At 41.1% G+C, this 18,389-nt stretch overlaps 1 protein-coding gene across 1 annotated transcript in view; it reads right to left on the bottom strand.

Moving 5' to 3' along the window:
• The window catches only part of LOC136363885 (von Willebrand factor D and EGF domain-containing protein-like), a 165,470-nt gene that overhangs the window by 33,463 nt on the left and 113,618 nt on the right, over positions 1 to 18,389 (bottom strand). Inside the window, exons 20-22 of the mRNA XM_066323353.1 lie at positions 17,116 to 17,271; positions 15,404 to 15,410; positions 1,949 to 2,820 (exon numbers count right to left, since the gene is read on the bottom strand). Of these exons, the coding sequence (XP_066179450.1) occupies positions 1,949 to 2,820; positions 15,404 to 15,410; positions 17,116 to 17,271 (1,035 nt within the window). The remainder of the gene's footprint in view (positions 1 to 1,948; positions 2,821 to 15,403; positions 15,411 to 17,115; positions 17,272 to 18,389) is intronic.

Here is an 18,389-nt window from a genome sequence, read left to right on the forward strand (position 1 = left end):
AAATAGCGTCTGAGTCTCTTGACATTTTTGCTCACTTGCCAAGTGTTGAAGCCTGGAGATTTTGCAAATATTAGTCTCCTCTAAGCTTCATTTGTGCCTCCTGTTCTCAGAGGGCACTACTGTCTTGAGGGACTTGGTGTAGTGTGGGCATGGCAAGGTGCTGATAGCTGAGGTCATGACAGGCCTTAATCCAAGAAATTATCCTCATTTTTCAACCTCATCTGTCGTGATGAATCACCTTCATCTGCCATGGGAAGAGACATCCATGGCTGGAGGTACAATGGGTGCTGTTCACAGCACTGGCTCTGCTCCAGCGTGCAGGTGTGCAGAGGGGCTCAGGACGGAGAAGAAAAAGGAAGGCACAGGCTAATTATTGAGTCAGGTGTCATGGTCAGTGACAAGAGACAAAAAAAGGATGTTTGCGCATCATGTCATCAAGCTCTGAGATGCAGGATGATGTTGGTAATAAAGTATTTCATCCTAAGGACTCTCCAGGGAGATTTTCAGTAATACCAGGAACTGAAGAAAACGTCTCACAAGTGAAAGGCAGAGGCAGATTTACATTTTAAGGTAGATTTATGTTTCAAGGACCACACTGATGGGTCTACTAAACACACAGCAGCCTTGTGTCCATAATGTAAATATCCATATATACACGGGCATGGCCTTTCTGTGGCCAGACCTGCTTTGAGCTTCCCAATACCAGAACCTCTTTGGTGCTTTTTCACTTCCAGGTATAAAACAGAAGTTAAAGACAAATTCCTTTGGGCCAAGTAACTCTGAATCCTTTAGGAGGGGCATTTCAGAAATGTGCAAAGAGGCAAAGAAATGAAGTGTCCAAGATTATAATAACCTTTCCTTGTACATTTTGTACTATATCTCCAACAGTACTCCAGCTCTGTGCATGAAGGATGAGACACCAGATGAGAAAGAGAGGGGGATGAATGATACAAATACTTTTGCTTTGTGTGGTGGAAGGCCAGTTAAGATATCAGCTTATCAGAGGGATGTCACCAAAATGTGTGATTAATGATAGCAAAGTCAGGGAATTCATTGCTTCAACAAAGGGCATAATCCTATAGTTTTATGGAGGGATTCTCAGGTGCCTAGTAAATAAGTCAATATATTGTGAAAACCATTTTGGTGCTGTGCATTTCAGATGACAAGTTCAGTTTCATATTTAAGGTATTAGATAGATATTTACAAGTAATTTTTAAGATATTAGAAAAATTAGTTTTTCCTAGAATGTGTTGTATAGAGAAGTAGAATCAATTTTGCTCTTTCTCACAGACATTTTATGTGGTTCTGAAAGTGATGACTTTAGTAGAATGAATCTGGCATTAAGCAAGATCACAATCTGTCCCTGGTTTTAATAGATTAGATGGTATCAAATAAATATGTCATTTTTGTGAGCAGAAAGAGCAGTTTCAAAGTTATAGGTTTTATTTATTGTTTTGAAATATAATTGGTTTTGAAAACAGAATGGTCCTAGCCACAAAAATCTCCAGATTTATAATTTTTTTTTTTTTTTTTTTACTTTACAGAATTTGTGGGAACTGACAGTGGTCAGAACATGGATTCTTAGGCTCCAGGCAGTGCCTTGAAGCCTGTGGGAAAGCCAAGGACAAAACTCTCTCAGTCTGGTCTGGGAAATCAAAAGGAGGAACCCAAAACATCCTTGTAGATCTCCTCCTCCTGACACCTGGTGTTTTTACAACTTGCTTACTGGTAGAGATGTTTACAAAAAGGTGGTGCCCTAAAGGACCAATCCTATTCATTGTACCCAAACACTGCGTATAAGAATCTGTCTTTCAAGAAACTTTGCTATAAGCCCTCTGAAGAAATCAAAGTTCTACATGTCGTTACATGAACCGTCCTGAATTGTAACGATATAGAATTATTAGACTTGGAGTTATAAGAGCATTTTAAAGAGGATTTTGTCCCTTACCTTCACATGTAATTCCATCCCCGCTGTATCCAGGGGGACAAGGCCCACATTTAACCTCTCCATCTGCAGCTGGCTCACACGGCACCCCGGTGAAACACGGCAGGTCAGCACACTGCCCTTGGTGGTGAGCCCCACTGCTGTGTTTTGGCAGCTCCACAGCACCCCTTGCTCTGCTGAACAACTTGCTGGCTGCTGTGGTGGGTGCTGGAAGCCTTGCTCTGGGAGCAGACCCTGCTGGGCCACCAATGCTCTGGGATGCAGCACCAAGGGAAGGACCTAAAAAAGGCTGAGGGGAGGGAATGTGCGTGGCCAAAGGAGATGCTCCGGGCTGCTCTGTTGGGAAACCCTGGGCTGGTTTGTTCCTCAAGGCTGCAGCTCGACCAGGCCATCTCCTGGGAGAATAACCATGCCTGGAATGAGTCTGTGACCTTGCAGAGAACGAACCTGCATTTGTGTTGGGAAGAGGAGGAACAGTCTGTGCTGCAGTTTCTTTGTGCTGCTTCAAATGGAGAGGGGGGTGGGAGGTCACACTGACAGCTGGGGCTCTGGGCTCTGGCACCTCATGCAGAAATGGTGTGAGTGTGTCACTTCTTTCCTCAAGAAAAGGTTGTTTCTCAGGTGCTGTGAACTCCATATCAGGTTGTTTTTCTGGTGATGTCTGAGCTTGGGAAATCTTCGTTTCCACTGTAAGGGACGGAATGTGAATGACTGTGGGGTTTCTTTCCAGAAGGAATGTAATATCTTGCTTTAGAATTTGCGGTTGGGAAAGAAGGGAAAATGCATTTCTTGATGTCTTAGATACATCTTCATGGTGAGAGCCTCTAGCATCTTCAATATTTCCTCCAGGAAAATCCACATGGCTTTGGAAAGATCTTTGAGGAAGATCTAGGGCAGAAGGAAGACATACATATTAGCTGAATTTGCTGGTCTAGAGTTGAAAGGAACCACAGTGAACCTTTGTGTTTGGAGCAAACAACAGAACATCAATTCTAGAAGGAAAAGAGTTAATTATCAAATATGCTGTGGGGAGGTTTATGCCAAGTGGCTCAGAAATTACACTGATGCACAGGGAACTGCAGTGATGATACTCAAACAGTGGCATTCAAGAACCAGATGAAATATAGTTTTGGTAGCAAGTCTCAGGGAAGGTCAGGCATTATTTGAGTTGCAGCACTGGGTTGACATGCAGGGGTTAAATTGCAGCCAAGCAAAAACTTGCCACGATGGTTTTAATAATTTTGGTTTACACTAGTCTGTGAGGTTTTGGTACTGTGCACTTTTTTATGTTTTTGTGATGAATCTTCTAGTTCTTGACCTCCTGAGCCAAGATTTGCTTCTTATTACCTGCCTATACTGCAATGCTGTGCTGGGGAATGCTCTGCAGGGCATAGCTCAGAGAGTTTGCATTCCAGCTCTTTGAGTCAAGGAGACAGAACATTGCAGTTTGGCACAGACAGATGCTGGAGGTGGAGAAACACACAGTGTCAACGTGGCCCTGGGCAAGGTCGTGCCCTGGAGAGGCTCCAGTGCCATCACACCAGTGGGTGACCCTGGAATGGCAAAGGGAAGTTTTAGGAAAGCTTTTAAAGGAGACAAATGCAAGAGCTTTGCTGGTGCTGTGTGCAGCTCCCTCCAGACGTGAGGGGCAGCGTGTGAGGGAAGAGGCTGGTTTGTTACTGTCACCCACTTGTCCCAAAGCCAGCCACCTTTTCAGCTGTGTAAGGAGGGATGATAGATGGGCAGAGGGGACTCTGTGAAGGGCCTTTAAAGTGGAGACGAGTAGTTTGAATCAATACTTTCAGGAAGATTAATGGCCATCTGCTGACGCTAATGAATGGAGGAGGCTATTTTTAACTGATTCTGGCATACTCACTCTGTAGGATATGGAATATATTGGATCCTGAACAAAAACCCTCACTTGGTTCTGGGGTTGAACCCATGCAGGATGCATCTCTTTCTTTTAAATATAAATATTAATCACTTTCTAAAAACTCCCCTTGATGGAGATCTTAACCATAGTTAGCAAGGAAAGAGATTTAGATGCCTGGCAAGGGTCAGATGAAAGTTAGGGCATTGACTGGACCAAAGCAAATCCTGGCAGCCAAAGTAGTGTTTATTTAGCTGATAAATAGTGTCATTCTGCTGGCAGCTGATGAGTTTCTATTGCCTTGAAGCACAATGTTTTGGAGATTTACAATGGTACTGGATCGAGCTGTGGCCATCAGCAGGTAAATCTATGGTATTTAGTGGAGCACAAGGCAAATACATGGATTTCAGTATCCAAAGTAAGGCTGGTGAATGATGAGGGACACAGAATGGAAGAAGAGAGATGACAGAGCAAGAGGACATCAGCAAAAAGAGCACGTGGAGATAGGAGAAGTCAAAGGATTTTTAAAAATGAATGAGGGAGAGAAAGATGAAAGAAATATCTCCACAGAAAATTATCACTAGTAGATGATCACAGTCCCTAAAAAATTTGGTTCAGGGACGAGAAATCAACAGGAATGACAGGGAAGGGCTGAATAACCTCTCTGACAAATTTCCAAAATGAGTTCTGATTATAGCTTTGAGCTCCTTCCACTGTGTCATAATTAAATGGGTTTTCCTCTCAATTAAATTTGAGTAACTAGTAAGGGGATCAGACAGACTACCTTAGAGTGGGAAATCTTTTATTTCTTTAGCAGATGATAGAGGTGAGATACCTATCCTTCAAATAAACTTCACCTTTCCCTGTAAGGGACAGCAAGTTTTTGGAGTGTTTCTGTGATAATATAACTTTTACATCTCAAATACTACCAACAAGGAGTAGTGACACATTTTTGTTGGTTATTCATTATGATATATACTGATAAAGGTCCCTCAGCCACTCTGTAGAGGTGACTAAATCTCCTAAGTCATTGGTGTCATTTAAGAGTGTTGACCAAAGTGTCCTCTCCACTGTCATTGTTTCAGAGTTTTGCTTATACTGACAGTGTGCAATTTAGTTCAGGTAAGAACACGATAGATTTTTTCTAGAATATCTGAAAACTTCTTTCTGCAGCCCTCCAAGTATCTAAATAAGCTAAAACAAAGAATGCAAACCAAAAGAAAGCAGACTCAGTTGTCTGTAGTCAGCAGCTTTCTCAAATCCTGCATTACTTCAATTTATTTTCCTTGCTGTTGATCAATATCTTCAAATGCATAACCCATTATCAATGCAAACGTTGAGTGTGTGAATCTGTTTTTCCCTGTTATGCCAATATATGATTGCATATTGGACTGGGTGAAATCACCAAAAAAACCGCAAGGTGAACTGCTCAAGGTTATAAGATGGAACAAACCCATGTTTTCACTACCTTGTCAGTATTTCTGTCCTTACTAGTGGGGAAATGGGCAGCAGTGGGATAATTGAGTTTGTTTGTCACAGAAGTAGATAAGAGACTGAGATGCTGCTGCTCTGTTCCAGCTGTGCATGGCAGGACCTCTGTTCTTACTGATGGACTGCCCCACTGCAAGCAGAGAATCATTCCTCTGTGGATCAGGTCCCAAAAAGACAGATCCCTCTGTTGTCCCCTTCTGGGAAAGATCAGAGCAAGGGTGACAGAGAGCAAATTTCTGTGACACAGGTATAACATCCCTCATCCAACTCGACACCAGGGCACTTTCCATCCAGGAGTCCCCCAGGCTGTGACCCTCCAGCCTCTGGTTCTCCCAGGGTTTCACACTAAGCTCACAAATCAGAACTGTCACAACCAGCCCCTGGTTCTCCAGTGCCATCACAGTGTTGCTAAGGCACAGCAAATCTGTAGCTGAAAAGGGACGAGATTATTCTGAAGGGAATAAAAATTACTAAAGCTGGTGGGAACAGCCATTCACAGAGAAGGTACTCGACATCTCTTAAACCCAGGGTGAGATATCAACAGAACAGAAAAGAAATCCAATACATTTTTTTCTTTTCTGAGTTGATGGTTTATTTGGTTGGAGTTCTTTTTTTTTTTTTTACATTTACAGTCTTTCTGAGAAAGACCAGATCCAGACTTGAATTAAGAGAAGTTATGTGCCCTTCTGACCCTAGCTATTTCTGCTCCCAGTGAAGCAGCATGCATTTCACCCTGCCTAGAACAGGGTGCACCAGGCTGGTCACCAGATCCCTTACTGCCCTTGCCCCACATCTTTGCTGGGCTTAGACTTACACACCATCACACTGTTCTTCCCAAGCCACGTGCCTTGGAGACAGCCCCATCCTGACCAAAACTGGCAGCTAACACTTCAAACATTTGCCTAAGCTGCTTGCAGGTATGAGTATTTATCGTCTTTCCACTGCCATGCTTGTCTTTGCAGCTATTAGAGTTAGAAACTTACCTTTTGGGTTTTAAATAGGAGTGTAACTTTTTATTTATGTAATGACTTGAGCATCACCGTGTAATCCCAAGAGGTTCTCTCTCTTTTAATCTAATAAAACGCCCCAAACCAATTTACTCTTCAGGTGAAGATTGGCCCCTTCTCCTTAACAAGCTCCTCTGGCTGTGGCCACTTCTGCCTGTCACTTCAGAGGATTATGGGCACCTTTAATTCTGCTCCAGTTACAACTCTTCAGAATCCTGAGAACAGTTTAAGGATTCATTATTAACACAATTCAATAAATTTACAATTTGTGTAGTTTTAGAGCTATTAACATTTAGTAGTACCTGCTGTCCAGCCCATTTCTCATTCAGAGGAGTGTTGGCAGAGAAATGCTCTTTTGACATATTACACTGTGTGGGTCATCATTTAAAATTTGAAACATCTACCAGCACATAAATCTTATTTAAAATGTCAAGAGAGAACAGAAAAATTACACTGGTCTAAGAAGTCTTGTTACCAGAGTGCTAAGGATATTCCCATTTCACTCTGTATGTTTCCATGTTAATATTTTTTTCTATATTTACTGAGTGAGAAAAGGAAAACAAGAGCAGCTGTCAATAGGATGCTCCAGGGAAATTATGTTTTTTTTCATCAATTCTTAGTTTCCTATTTCATATTATTATGTTCTGGCATTACTTTCTTTTCTATTCAGAGTATGTTTAATGCCTAAATCTCTTGTTTTGCCATCCAGTCATACCCTAATGTCTTCCTTCTCCTAAATATTCAATAATACAGTTTTGATTCTCCCTTTCTTCCTCTTAAGCATCCAGAAGTTCCCCACATTAGATGTTGGGTGGAATTTCCAGTCAACATATCCTTTCTCCTGCAAGCAGTAACTCCCAGAATAAATTCCTCACCAACTTTAAGTGAAATACAGCTTCAACCTCCCAAGTTTTACAAAGAGTCACTTCCAGGATTATTTTTGTAGCAACAAAAGCATTTTAAAGGCTCATTGTGACTGGGATATTAGTGTAAATTTAGATAGAAGCTTAATTTTTGACTTAATGGTCCTTTACATAATTTTTCATGTAAAAAGTGGAAAGTCAAATGTGTTGTAAACCTGTTGTGCCTCACATGCCCACAGCTCAGCACAGGGCAGAGCAGTCACACAACTCTCTCTCCATCTGTACAGGAGTATTCAGTCCTTGTGCTCTCAAACCACCACTTCCGTGATGGGTAAATTTACTCACTTGATGCTTTAATGATGAAATTAAAAGGTGAACATCTAGTTCACTGTCCCTGAGCTCTTTCAGCCTGATAGAAAATGAGATTGTGTCGCTGAAGTTGCTGTCTGGTGAGCAATTTTCTTCCCCTTCACCTACCAAAATCATGAGCAGCAGGGAATAGTCTGTGGGCTCTGCATCACTCAGCCACTTCTGATTATAACAACTCCTCTGCTTCAGACTCTGTTTGCCAATGTGGCTGCAGCTGCACATACACAATTCTCTAACGCCATTCAGAATTTGCAAAGCAAATTTGTCCTGTGTCAATGAAATACAAAGTCATTCTGCTCTAAAACAGCACTTCTGGGGAGTAGGAAACCTGGGATCTTCGGTCAGCTCACCCACTAAACCTTGTTTATGAGAATATCTGTGTTCAGAGTACAAGATTCCCACAAATGGAAGGGGGTATAGACTCTGCTCTCAAGGAGGGCCTTTTCCAGCTCTGGGGTGTTGAAAACCTGTGTGAGTATACAAGAAAATATTACCTGAGTGTGAGGTAGTGAGTTTGCTTATGTCACATTACAGGTCATTTATAATTTTTGCATCACTGTGCAGCTCATTTGCTTCAAGGTTTTCAGAACAATATAATTGACATCTCAATTCATTAGCTGCTGTTTTTCAAGAAAATGGGGATTCTGAGATGGCTGGCCAGGAGAGAAACAGTTCATGAACATACAAATGATATTATTGACTACTTGACAAAGTTTTCAGTTCTATCTAAGATATGTCAAGGAATACATAAAGATTATCCCTTTCATACTGAACAAATACAAATCAGTTGTTAGAACAATTTTGCTGGTGTATAGCTCTTTTTTACCAGGAATATTTTTATATTTGTAAAACCTTTTCAGTAGAAAGCATTGTGATTTAGAGTTTAAGAAACAAAAACCTCTTTCCTGATGTTTAAGAGAACGTGAAGATTAAAGAGTAATTATGAAAGTTACATGACAAAGAAAAACTAAGAAGAACAAAGAGGTGGGGCATGAATAGTGCTGTAGCTTTTATTCATTTAAGCCCAATTTCTCATAGATTTAAATGATCAGCTCCTTTTCTGGTCTCCTGGGTAGGTAAGAGTACTATTAGGCCATGAGCTGGAGTCCTAGAATGATACTTGAGTCTCATTAAAACAGCTCTAAAAATTAAATTTGTCCTCATATATTACATTTCCCCCTATTGTGTGGATCTGCTTTCCAAGTAAGATTCTTGGGACAAGACATCACATACAGGCAAAGTGCTGGAAGGTGATTAACACAATGACAGAAAAATGGATCTTTGAGGAAAATAATGCATTTTGAGCACTTGGTTTTCAGACTCCGTTGGGTTTTTTGGGTTTTTTTTATCTCTTTTGTAATTTTCTTCTGTACATTTCCAATACAAATTTTACTATCAGGGTCACCAGAGAGAGCATTTTTAAAATGGGGTAAGAATTACTGATTGCAAAGATACGAGCATGCTCCCCACACATGGATTTTTTTTCCCTTCTCTACCAAACATTTCCTTTATCAGTGTCCTTTTTTTTTTGGATTGCCTATAGAGTTTTATAAAGCTGCTCTGTTTTTTTACAAACAACATTTTCTCAAACACCTCTTCTGCCTTCCAGTTTATTTCAAGATTTAATTGAAAACTTCCCTCGTGTGGGTTGGAAAAAACTCGGAATGTTTGATGTGCTCTCACCCCTTGCACAGGAGCTGTGCTCCTCTCCCTGCTTTGCTGCCAGATCTCCTTCCGTGCTCTTTGTATTCCTTGGGTCTTTCCCCTTCTCTGCTGCTGTTTTCAGAAGTGCTCTTCCTGTGCTTTTCTCTGAATACCCAGCCAGGAAAACAGGAAGAGGAGGAGAAGTGTGGTTGTGTTTCAAAACACTCTGGATCACCCACTTAATCCCCTCGTAGCTGTTTTATCACCTTTCCTTTCATTATCCCTTGTCCATCTCTCAGGGCTGAGCCTTTACTTCTCTTTTGTGTTCTGCCTCCTCCAATTACTGAAGCCTGAAACTGCATTATTTCAGCAGCTACAAAGATGGTGTTAAGATAGAGTTCATGGAACCAAATTATATTTTCTATTCAAGAATTGACAGTATATTTTACTTCTCAGAACTGAGATAGATGGAAAAATTAATGGAAACTGTGTTCTTATCTGATGATGCCTCATGGGTTTTCAGACTCTCTCATGGCATGAACAGGTTGATAGATATATACAAAATAGGCTAAATTAAGGCAGATCTTTTCTGAAGCATCCCTGTCTAATTCTCTGAAATATCTATGTAGAAGCCTTTAGAAGAGTAATAATAGATTATAAAGAAAGTTCATTTCTTCAAAAGAAAAGCCATAATATTTATTCAAAGAAAAAATAGCTGAAATAGTTCAAAGTATTTCAGCAAAGAAATAGTGAAGAATAAATTACTGAAATATTTCTTTTATTCAATTCAAGAAATAAATGGTCCAAAACAATAATTATGTTGTTTTGGGCTGTAAACATATAAAAATTGAGTTATTTTACATATGAAAGCCAAGACAAAAAATGAACTATGCCTTACTGGGAACCAGTAATGCATCTATTTAAAAATCGTGTTTAAATACTCCCAGTGAAATCATGCTTTTATGGAATTCTCCACAATTTCAAGTGATTAGGTTGACAAGTACTTTCTTCCCAATTTAGAAAACAAAAGGCAAAGAATTACAATAATAAGATTTCAGATGTTGTGGCACAGAAGAACTTAGCCAGTTCACTTTGAGAAAACAAAGGTTGAACCAGATATCTTTTGACGTCCCTTCCAACAGTGTTATTCTGATTCTCTGAAATTCTAAATCTAATATATTATCAGCTTGGGCAATGACTCTCTCCTCCATCCCAGAGGATCACTTGCCTTGTGTTAGCTATAGGTTGTTGCTGTATCCCTTCAGGAATGAACCAACCTTGTTCATGTGATGTGTAATATTTGGGGCAAAATTCACATGATTTGGCAGTGGACATGCCCTGGTTCTGCAAGAAAGCATTATGAGGTGGGTGCTACCTTTACATACCTGTTCAAAACCAGCAAGATGTACAGGAACTGCACCTAAATTTCTCCTGACCACATCTGTATATTCCACACCTATTTTTATCCCCCTGTACTGTGCTGTGTTTTATGCTGCTCACAAGTCCTTTCTCTTCAGATCCTTCTTTGCTTTATCCCTTAGTGGAGAGACTCTTGTGTTGCTTTAATGGGGTCAGGATATTGGTCCAGTCTGAGTTACTTCCAGTTCTAAAGGGGCCTTTAAGTGCCTTTAACAAAACAGCAATCTTGTCAAATTTGTGCAAACAGGGTTGGCTCCCTTTAAAAGCTGTGTGCTATTATAGCTGGATGATTAAATGAGCCTGGAAATTCTAAGAGAAGATAATCTTGCTCGGCTCTGTCAATGTAAAAAAAAAAACAACTACTGAGCCTGTATCCTGTGTAGATTATTTGTTGGAGGCTGAGTTGTTATTATCACTTAAAAGTCATGATGGCCCAGTGATTGCTTAAGCAAAAGGTGGCACATTCTTGATAGGAGAGAAATGTAATCTGTACTTGATATTCTGATTGAATGTAAATATTATTCATGGCTTATAGCTGAGTCCTCTTCCCTAGTGGTTTTATGGCTTGGGCTTCATTGGTCTTCTATTGCTGAGCTACATCATTTCCTAAATATATCATCTGTATTGGAAGCACTTAACAAGTTCTGGATTGACAGAGTGTACGGATCAGTGAAACTGGAGACCATTTATCTTCTAAATTATCTAAACATATTCTTCCCACTGTGCCTACTTTGGTTGTTATGTTTGGGTCATAGCATATATTGTACAGGTCTCTTGGTATTTTTCTGAAAATACTTAATATTTTATGAGGTATCCTTAAAGAGGAGAAAGACATCAGAAAGAGTCTCTCTGGTTCCCTTCCTGTCTTGACAAGTACAGGAGTGGATTTCCACTGGTGATTACAGACTCAGAGGGCAGAAGAGGGTCAGAGCTTATGTCCAAACTGCCAGGCTGATCCAGACCTCATGAGAAGATTACTGGTATGCCATTTGCAAAACTGACTCTTTCATAAGACCAAATTTATATGGAATGTCTTTGTGTGGCATTTCTAACCCCATTTCAGTTGCCATTTCATCACATATCCCTTGAAGGAGACATCATTACATCATAACTAGTCCATCTGAAAAAAATGTACATTTTCCCCTGAAATACACTGAAACTGTTTATGAAAGGGATCAGCAAGTCCCACCATGCATTCATTCCAAAGATGAACTGTGGACAGAGTTTCCATGGCCTGAGTTAGGGCTAAGAAGCCATCACCATTCAATGCTTCCCAATTTTGGAGCCCACGGGCAGAGCTGAGAGCTGTTGCCACAGAGAGGTGAACCAGATTATCCTTTACTATTTCTTTAGTGTTTGTTTTGTCTTTGCAAGGGTCCCAGGCAACTTCACAGCCCATGGCTGCAGCATCCACATCCCTGCCTTCACGGAGGCCTTGTAATGCGTTGCATAAACCATGTCAGGATGGGTTAGTTACTCTTTGCAAAGCACCCTCTGAATGCTGAACAGGGCTTGCCTTTTATCTACACCTACAGGTACACACAGATCTCGTATTTAAAAGTCCTGTGTGTGATGTGCTTGCCTTAACAAGGCTTTTTTTTTTTTTTGGTCTTCCAGGAACTGTGCTCAGCTCAGTCCATTAGGGTAATGCTCGTTCAGTGGAGTCACTTATGATTTACACTGAGGTAAGTGAGACTGGAATCTGGGCCTTGATCTTTTTAATGCAAATTCATCAATTCTGTTAGATAAAAGATGAAAGGAATCTATTACATTCTTCAGTCATCTCTTGAAACAAAATCATTTGATTGGTTCCAGGCAGTAAGAAGTCCCTGTTCCTGCAGTTAGCTCCAGTCATGAAACCTTGGGTTAGTTACCAAAGCTCTTACGGGAGATATTTATTTTTCATGGATAATGATTAACGATGAGTGTTAATAATGACAGAAGTGATTTCCAAGTTAAAATTTAAGAATGCAGAACTTAAGGTTAATATGTTCCTCTGGTGTTTGTTCCTCATACTAAGCAGTATGTGTTTAAAGACACACACATTCTTTTACTTCAAAACCTTTTATTCTCCTTTTAAATCCACACCTTGATGTCGATCTGACAGTGGTGCAAATGAGAAGGTGACAGAGGTCTCTCTGATGTAAAATCAAAGTGAATTCAGATGCACAGTGCAGATACCAGAGGAGTGTGAAGCACAGAGCACGTAAACATAACAAATAGCTGCGCATGCAAAAGTATAGCAAGCGCCAAAAGTCTACAATGCTGCAAATTAACTGCTCTGACAGGAGATCTTGCAGTGATGTTCTGAATGGGAAAGCAGAACTCGATTACAGAGATCATAAAATCACCCTTTCCCTTGATCTTCAGCTGCCTAAACCAGGAGAGGCAGAAAGAGCTGGCTGTGAACAAACAATCTTTTATGGGTGATGGATGTGGCACCGCTTTGTCCAGTAAAATTGCTGATTTACTAATAGTTAAAAAATAAATCCTTTGTGATGACACCAACCTCTCTAACCTGCTAAAGAAAGTGCAAACAGATGGGTATCTGTGTGACTGTGAGTGATGAAACCAGTCTGGAGAAATACCCACAGCGCCTGACGAGAACTAATATTGCAGCATGCAGGAACATCACCAGCATCCCCATTAGGATAAATTCATTTTCTTTGTGCCAAGAATATGACCAATGGTACTGGGTGGTTTGATTTAATAGTTCTGCCTCTTCCAGCAAAAAAGCAACAGATATTTTATACAAAAGTGAAATGTGCCCAGGGAAGCCTGGACAGATTTAAATTCTTTAGGCTTTCCTCTTTATTGCAATGCCAGCAAACTTAAGGGACTTTTGACCCTAATAGTAAATTTTTAAATAAATGTAGGATACCTGCTTTATGGGTCTGAAAGAGATAGGAATAGCTTTTTGTTTCTGATAGGAGAATCTGTGTTTATTAAAAAAATCCAAATCCTTTATATGTGAAATTCCATACTGGCTTTTCCTTAAGTCTTTTCTTTTGTACTTCAAGAAAAATTGTAACCAAGTCTTGTCGGTTTAAAATGGTACAAACTACAAATATAAGCCAGGTAAAATATGTAAGTGAGAACAGAATGAGGCCTTGCATTTTTAGAGTTGATAAATGTAGCTCAGAAACTTATTTTTAGTGTTACATAGTTTGCAGTAAGTCAAGCACTTCAAGAGATGAATACCCATCACATATAAATGCTGAGGAAATGGTACTTTGTTGATTATAAATCAAAATTGAAGGACTTTTTGGGTGCAGCTCATCAAACACTGACTTAGAAAACAATTTTCTTCTGGAATATTTTTCTCCTCGGCAGCCTACAAAAGCATTGGGTAATTTTTGTGGTTTCAGTATGAAGAAATACTTATCCTTTAATCCTTAAATCACTGCAATTGAGTATAATTTCATGTCCAAAGCAGCCAATAAAAGTACAAAATAGGGATTAGCAGGAATATTTTTAGATTAAAATTACTTGAGTTGGAAAGAAGTGGCACATAATCTCAGTACCTTCACGAGCACTGTAGCAAGCTGAAGAGGATTTGTTCTGTTTCATTTGAAGACTGATAGCATAAGTTACAAGGGAGAGAAGCTATTATTCCAACAGGGAGGATTTCACAAAAATCATAATCCACAACTGTACATAAATTTAATTGAGAGTTAATTCCTTTTTGTCTGATATCTTTTAGTCATCAGTGCTATACAATGCTTCTTCTACTGGCAAAGCAGTTGGGAAGGAAAGTTAAACCCATCATTTTGGCCATAAATTAGGACACACACAGCTGCAACAATTGCTTTCATTTCTAGGTATTAAAACAAATGAGTACTCTCATTTAACCTTGAGGCACAAGATTCTCATTGCTTGTATTGTGATATAATTCACAGGAGTGAATATAAGGTTCTGATAGAACAAAAAAAATAATTCCTCTTCATTCCCTATCCTGAAGTGTTCAAGCTGGCAGCATTTGCAGCATGAAGTCCTGGCTCAGTTTGCATATTCAAGAGAAAAATGTAAAACAATCCCCCTGCCTCTGATACACAGCTCTCTTTTGAAGGAAGCATGTACTTGTTTCAGGTGCTGATACCTGGGATATTTCTTACATCTTTGCCTGGAGTTGTATATGACAGGTATGAATCAGAGCAAATGGCAGCTTCCCTCTGCATTCCCCTTTCTAGAACACAGACAAATTTATTGGTTAATGTTTATATAAGCACGGAGTAAGTGTGCCTGATTTACTGTACCAATACCTGCAGCTGTAGACTGTCTGTTCTACTCAACAGCATTTAAAGGACCTTTGGGGTGCACAATGTGTATCCCATTATCCCATTAATGACAAGGCGCAGCTTTGGGCTATAACAGAAAAGTTATTTATATGCACAATGATTTTTTTTTCTTCCTCAGCCACTTTTACAGCTTCCTCAAGTTATAGAAGAGTCAATAGCTGGCTTAGTGATGCTGGCAGACTAAGTAATACTTTGTACATACTCATTGCTGGGGAGAGAAAAATGTTGAGTTTATTTTTGTGACCTTTAGATTCTGAGAACTGGCTAAAATCAATTTATAGTTCCAAGAGATTGGATGATACCTACAGTAAGCAGTAAAATTGCTTCCACTTTGATAGAGTGTGTTAAAATATAACACCAAAGTAACAATCATTGATTTGGATACAGAATGGGAAGTGAAGGAGGATTGGTCAAGTGTGGGAGGTCAGGGAACAATTTGACAGGTTTCAAGACACTCTGTCTTGAATACTTAGCGAAAAGATTTCAAGGAATCCAACCTGGCAACTACTGTTATTAAGGAATAAACATGACTGCTCCTGGCAGTGCAGTCTGTGCAGCAAAAAGGGGACAATCATCCAGCCTGTCCCTGTAGAACCATACACTGAATTATGGGAGTATCATTAGAGAGAGAGCAGGATCAGAGTACAGTGGTTGCTGTGCCATCTCCACTTTGTGCCAGAGGTCAGGACCCAGCTCTTCTTTGACCACAGCAGAAGACCTCTTTTAATGAGGCCTTCTCTTCAGTCCCCAGAGATTAAAGGGAGCAGCTGATTTTCAGCTCCCCAAGGAAGGTTACTGCTCAGGCTATGAACAATACGATAGAAATTCTTTAATTATCTGCTGCATTCAGCTGTTGGTATGGCTGTTCTTGCATGAGACCTTGTTTATTATTGTCTTCACAGGTCACCCTGCAGAACAGATGCCTTGCAGCAGAAGAATTAGGAAAGAAGGAGGGCTGAGTGATACTGGCATGTGTCATGTTCTGATCTTACTGAGGAGGAAACAAGTCCTGCATTCCTGTGCCAGTGCTGCGGCAGAAATATAGACGTGGTGTCTATATTTCAGTGGTGTCATACCGCTGAACAAGTCCTGACATGAAGAATTCCGCCTAGTAGCAAAGGAGGTGGTTAATCTATTGGATTTCAACTCATGGAGCCAGATATCCCTGAATTAAGCCCTGCCAGCTGCTCCTCAGGTGAGAGTGACAGAACACAGCCTGCCAGGCTTTGATTCCAGAGTGCAGTGTGTTGTAATGTCCTGCTAGCTCACAGTCTCTCACAGCCTTTCTATGTGAAATCACAGAATCACAGAATGTGTAGGTTGGAAGAGACCTTCAAGATCATCGAGTCCAACCCAGCCCTAACACCTCAACTAGATCATGGCATCGTGTGCCACATCCAGTCTCTTTTTAAACACATCCAGGGACGGTGACTCCACCTCCCCAGGCAGACCATTCCAGTATTTAATCACTCTTTCTGTGAAAAACTTCTTCCTAATATCCAACCTGTATTTCCCTTGATGCAGCTTAAGGCTGTGTCCTCTCCTTCTGTCAGTGCTGCCTGGAGAAAGAGACCAACCCCCAGCTGACCATAACCACCCTTCAGGATGTTGTAGAGAGTGATAAAGTCACCTCTGAGTCTCATTTTCTCCAGGATAAACAACCCCAGCTCCCTCAGTCGTTCCTCATGTGGCTTGTTTTCCAAGCCCTTCACCAGCCTCATTGCCCTCCTCTGGATATGTTCAAGCATCTCAACGTCCATCCTAAACTGAGGGGCCAGAACTGGACACAGCACTCAATGTCCATCCTAAACTGAGGGGCCAGAGCTGGACACAGCACTCAAGGTGTGGCCTGACCAATGCTGAGTCCAGGGGAAGAATGACCTCCCTGCTCCTGCTGGCCACACCATTCCTGATCCAGGCCAGGTGCCATTGGCCCTCTTGGCCACCTGGGCACACTGCTGGCTCATGTTCAGCCGGCTGCTGACCAGAACCCCCAGGTCCCTTTCCTCCTGGGCACTGTCCAGCCACACTGTCCCCAGCCTATAATGCTTCAGGGGGTTATTGTGGCCAAAGTGCAGGACTTGGCACCTGGACTCATTAAACTTCATCTTGTTAGACTCTGCCCATCTATCCAACCGTTCCAGATCTCTCTGCAGAGCCATCCTATCTTCCAAATGTTTTGAAAATTCTAAAAAAACCCAGAGAGTACCTGTTCTGGGGTCTTTGGTGCAGATTCTCCCGTTTCCAAGGAACCCCGGTGGGCAGCGGCCGCAGACGTACCCAATGTGCGGCGGCTTTCGGTCGACGCACGGCACTCCAGGGAAACACGGCCTGTTGGCACAGCTGGGCCAGTGGGACACAGGGCCTGCACGGCCAAAAACAGGGCATCTGATCAGAAATTTATCAGATTTACCATGCCTAAGATTTAGCAGTGACTGCCATGTTGGAGTCTAGGGCATTCCTTTGGACGCCCTGGAAGGTCACAGACCTCGGCAGAGAGGACTGGGACCTGATTAAGAAGGTTTGAGATCTGTACAAGAGGGTTTGGGATCTGGCCAGGGAGTCTGGGGTCTGTCCAGGGGGGTTGTAGACCCTGGCACAGAGCCCAGGGAGACACAGCCTTTGACTTCAGTCTGTGGAAAAAATCTTCTAACACTGAAGAAGAATACAAGGCACAAAGGTGTGAAGACAGTAGCGTAGTGTATCACAGGGTGGAAAATGTTGTAGTTTTAGGGTTCTTAGTATGGAGGTGAATGGGGAACAAGATATAGGATTTAGGGACGTGCCTTTGATTTTTCTTCTTCTCTCCTGACCTCTATCTTTTGATATGATGATGGCACAAAGTAGTTTAAGGGGATTGGATCAGAGTAGAGATGACCCTGTTAGTACAGATGACAGGTATTGGCATATCACTGTAAATAATACACATGTAATTATCTGTATAAGAGGACAGTGATCTCCCATCGAGGGGGAGTTATCCTGTGTCTGAGCAGCAGAACACCTCAGCCAGGCACAGAGAACATTGTCAGATAAGAATTAATAAACAATGTGAGAAACCAAGGAAAAACAAGACCTTGAAGACTCCATTTCATTCTCACGTTTGGCTCAGGGCCTTCAGAGGGCAAAAGACTCTCTCGAATCACCACCTAAATCTTGGGTGAGCAGAGAACCTAAACCTGAGACTGCCTGAGCCCAGCTATAACACTTTATAACTGCCTTTATCCTTTTAAAGTCTAATTAACATGAAACATTCCCAAAGCTTGAGCCAAACATGAGAATGTCCTGTAGGCACAGTGTAACAGAACAGCTGTTTCTCATTAAAGTAAGATTTATTAGTCCTCTAATTATATGTTTTCAAGTTTATTACTCCAAGTTGGTTGGTATTTATCATGTAAAATACAGAAACAGTAATTTTCAGCATAAGTGAAAGACTAACTGAGGGAGAAAAAGTAGTATTTGACATCTTTTTGGTCTTTTATAATT

The sequence above is a fragment of the Sylvia atricapilla genome, chromosome 7 (genome assembly GCF_009819655.1).
Source record: "Sylvia atricapilla isolate bSylAtr1 chromosome 7, bSylAtr1.pri, whole genome shotgun sequence".
Classification (NCBI taxonomy): Eukaryota; Metazoa; Chordata; class Aves; order Passeriformes; family Sylviidae; genus Sylvia; species Sylvia atricapilla.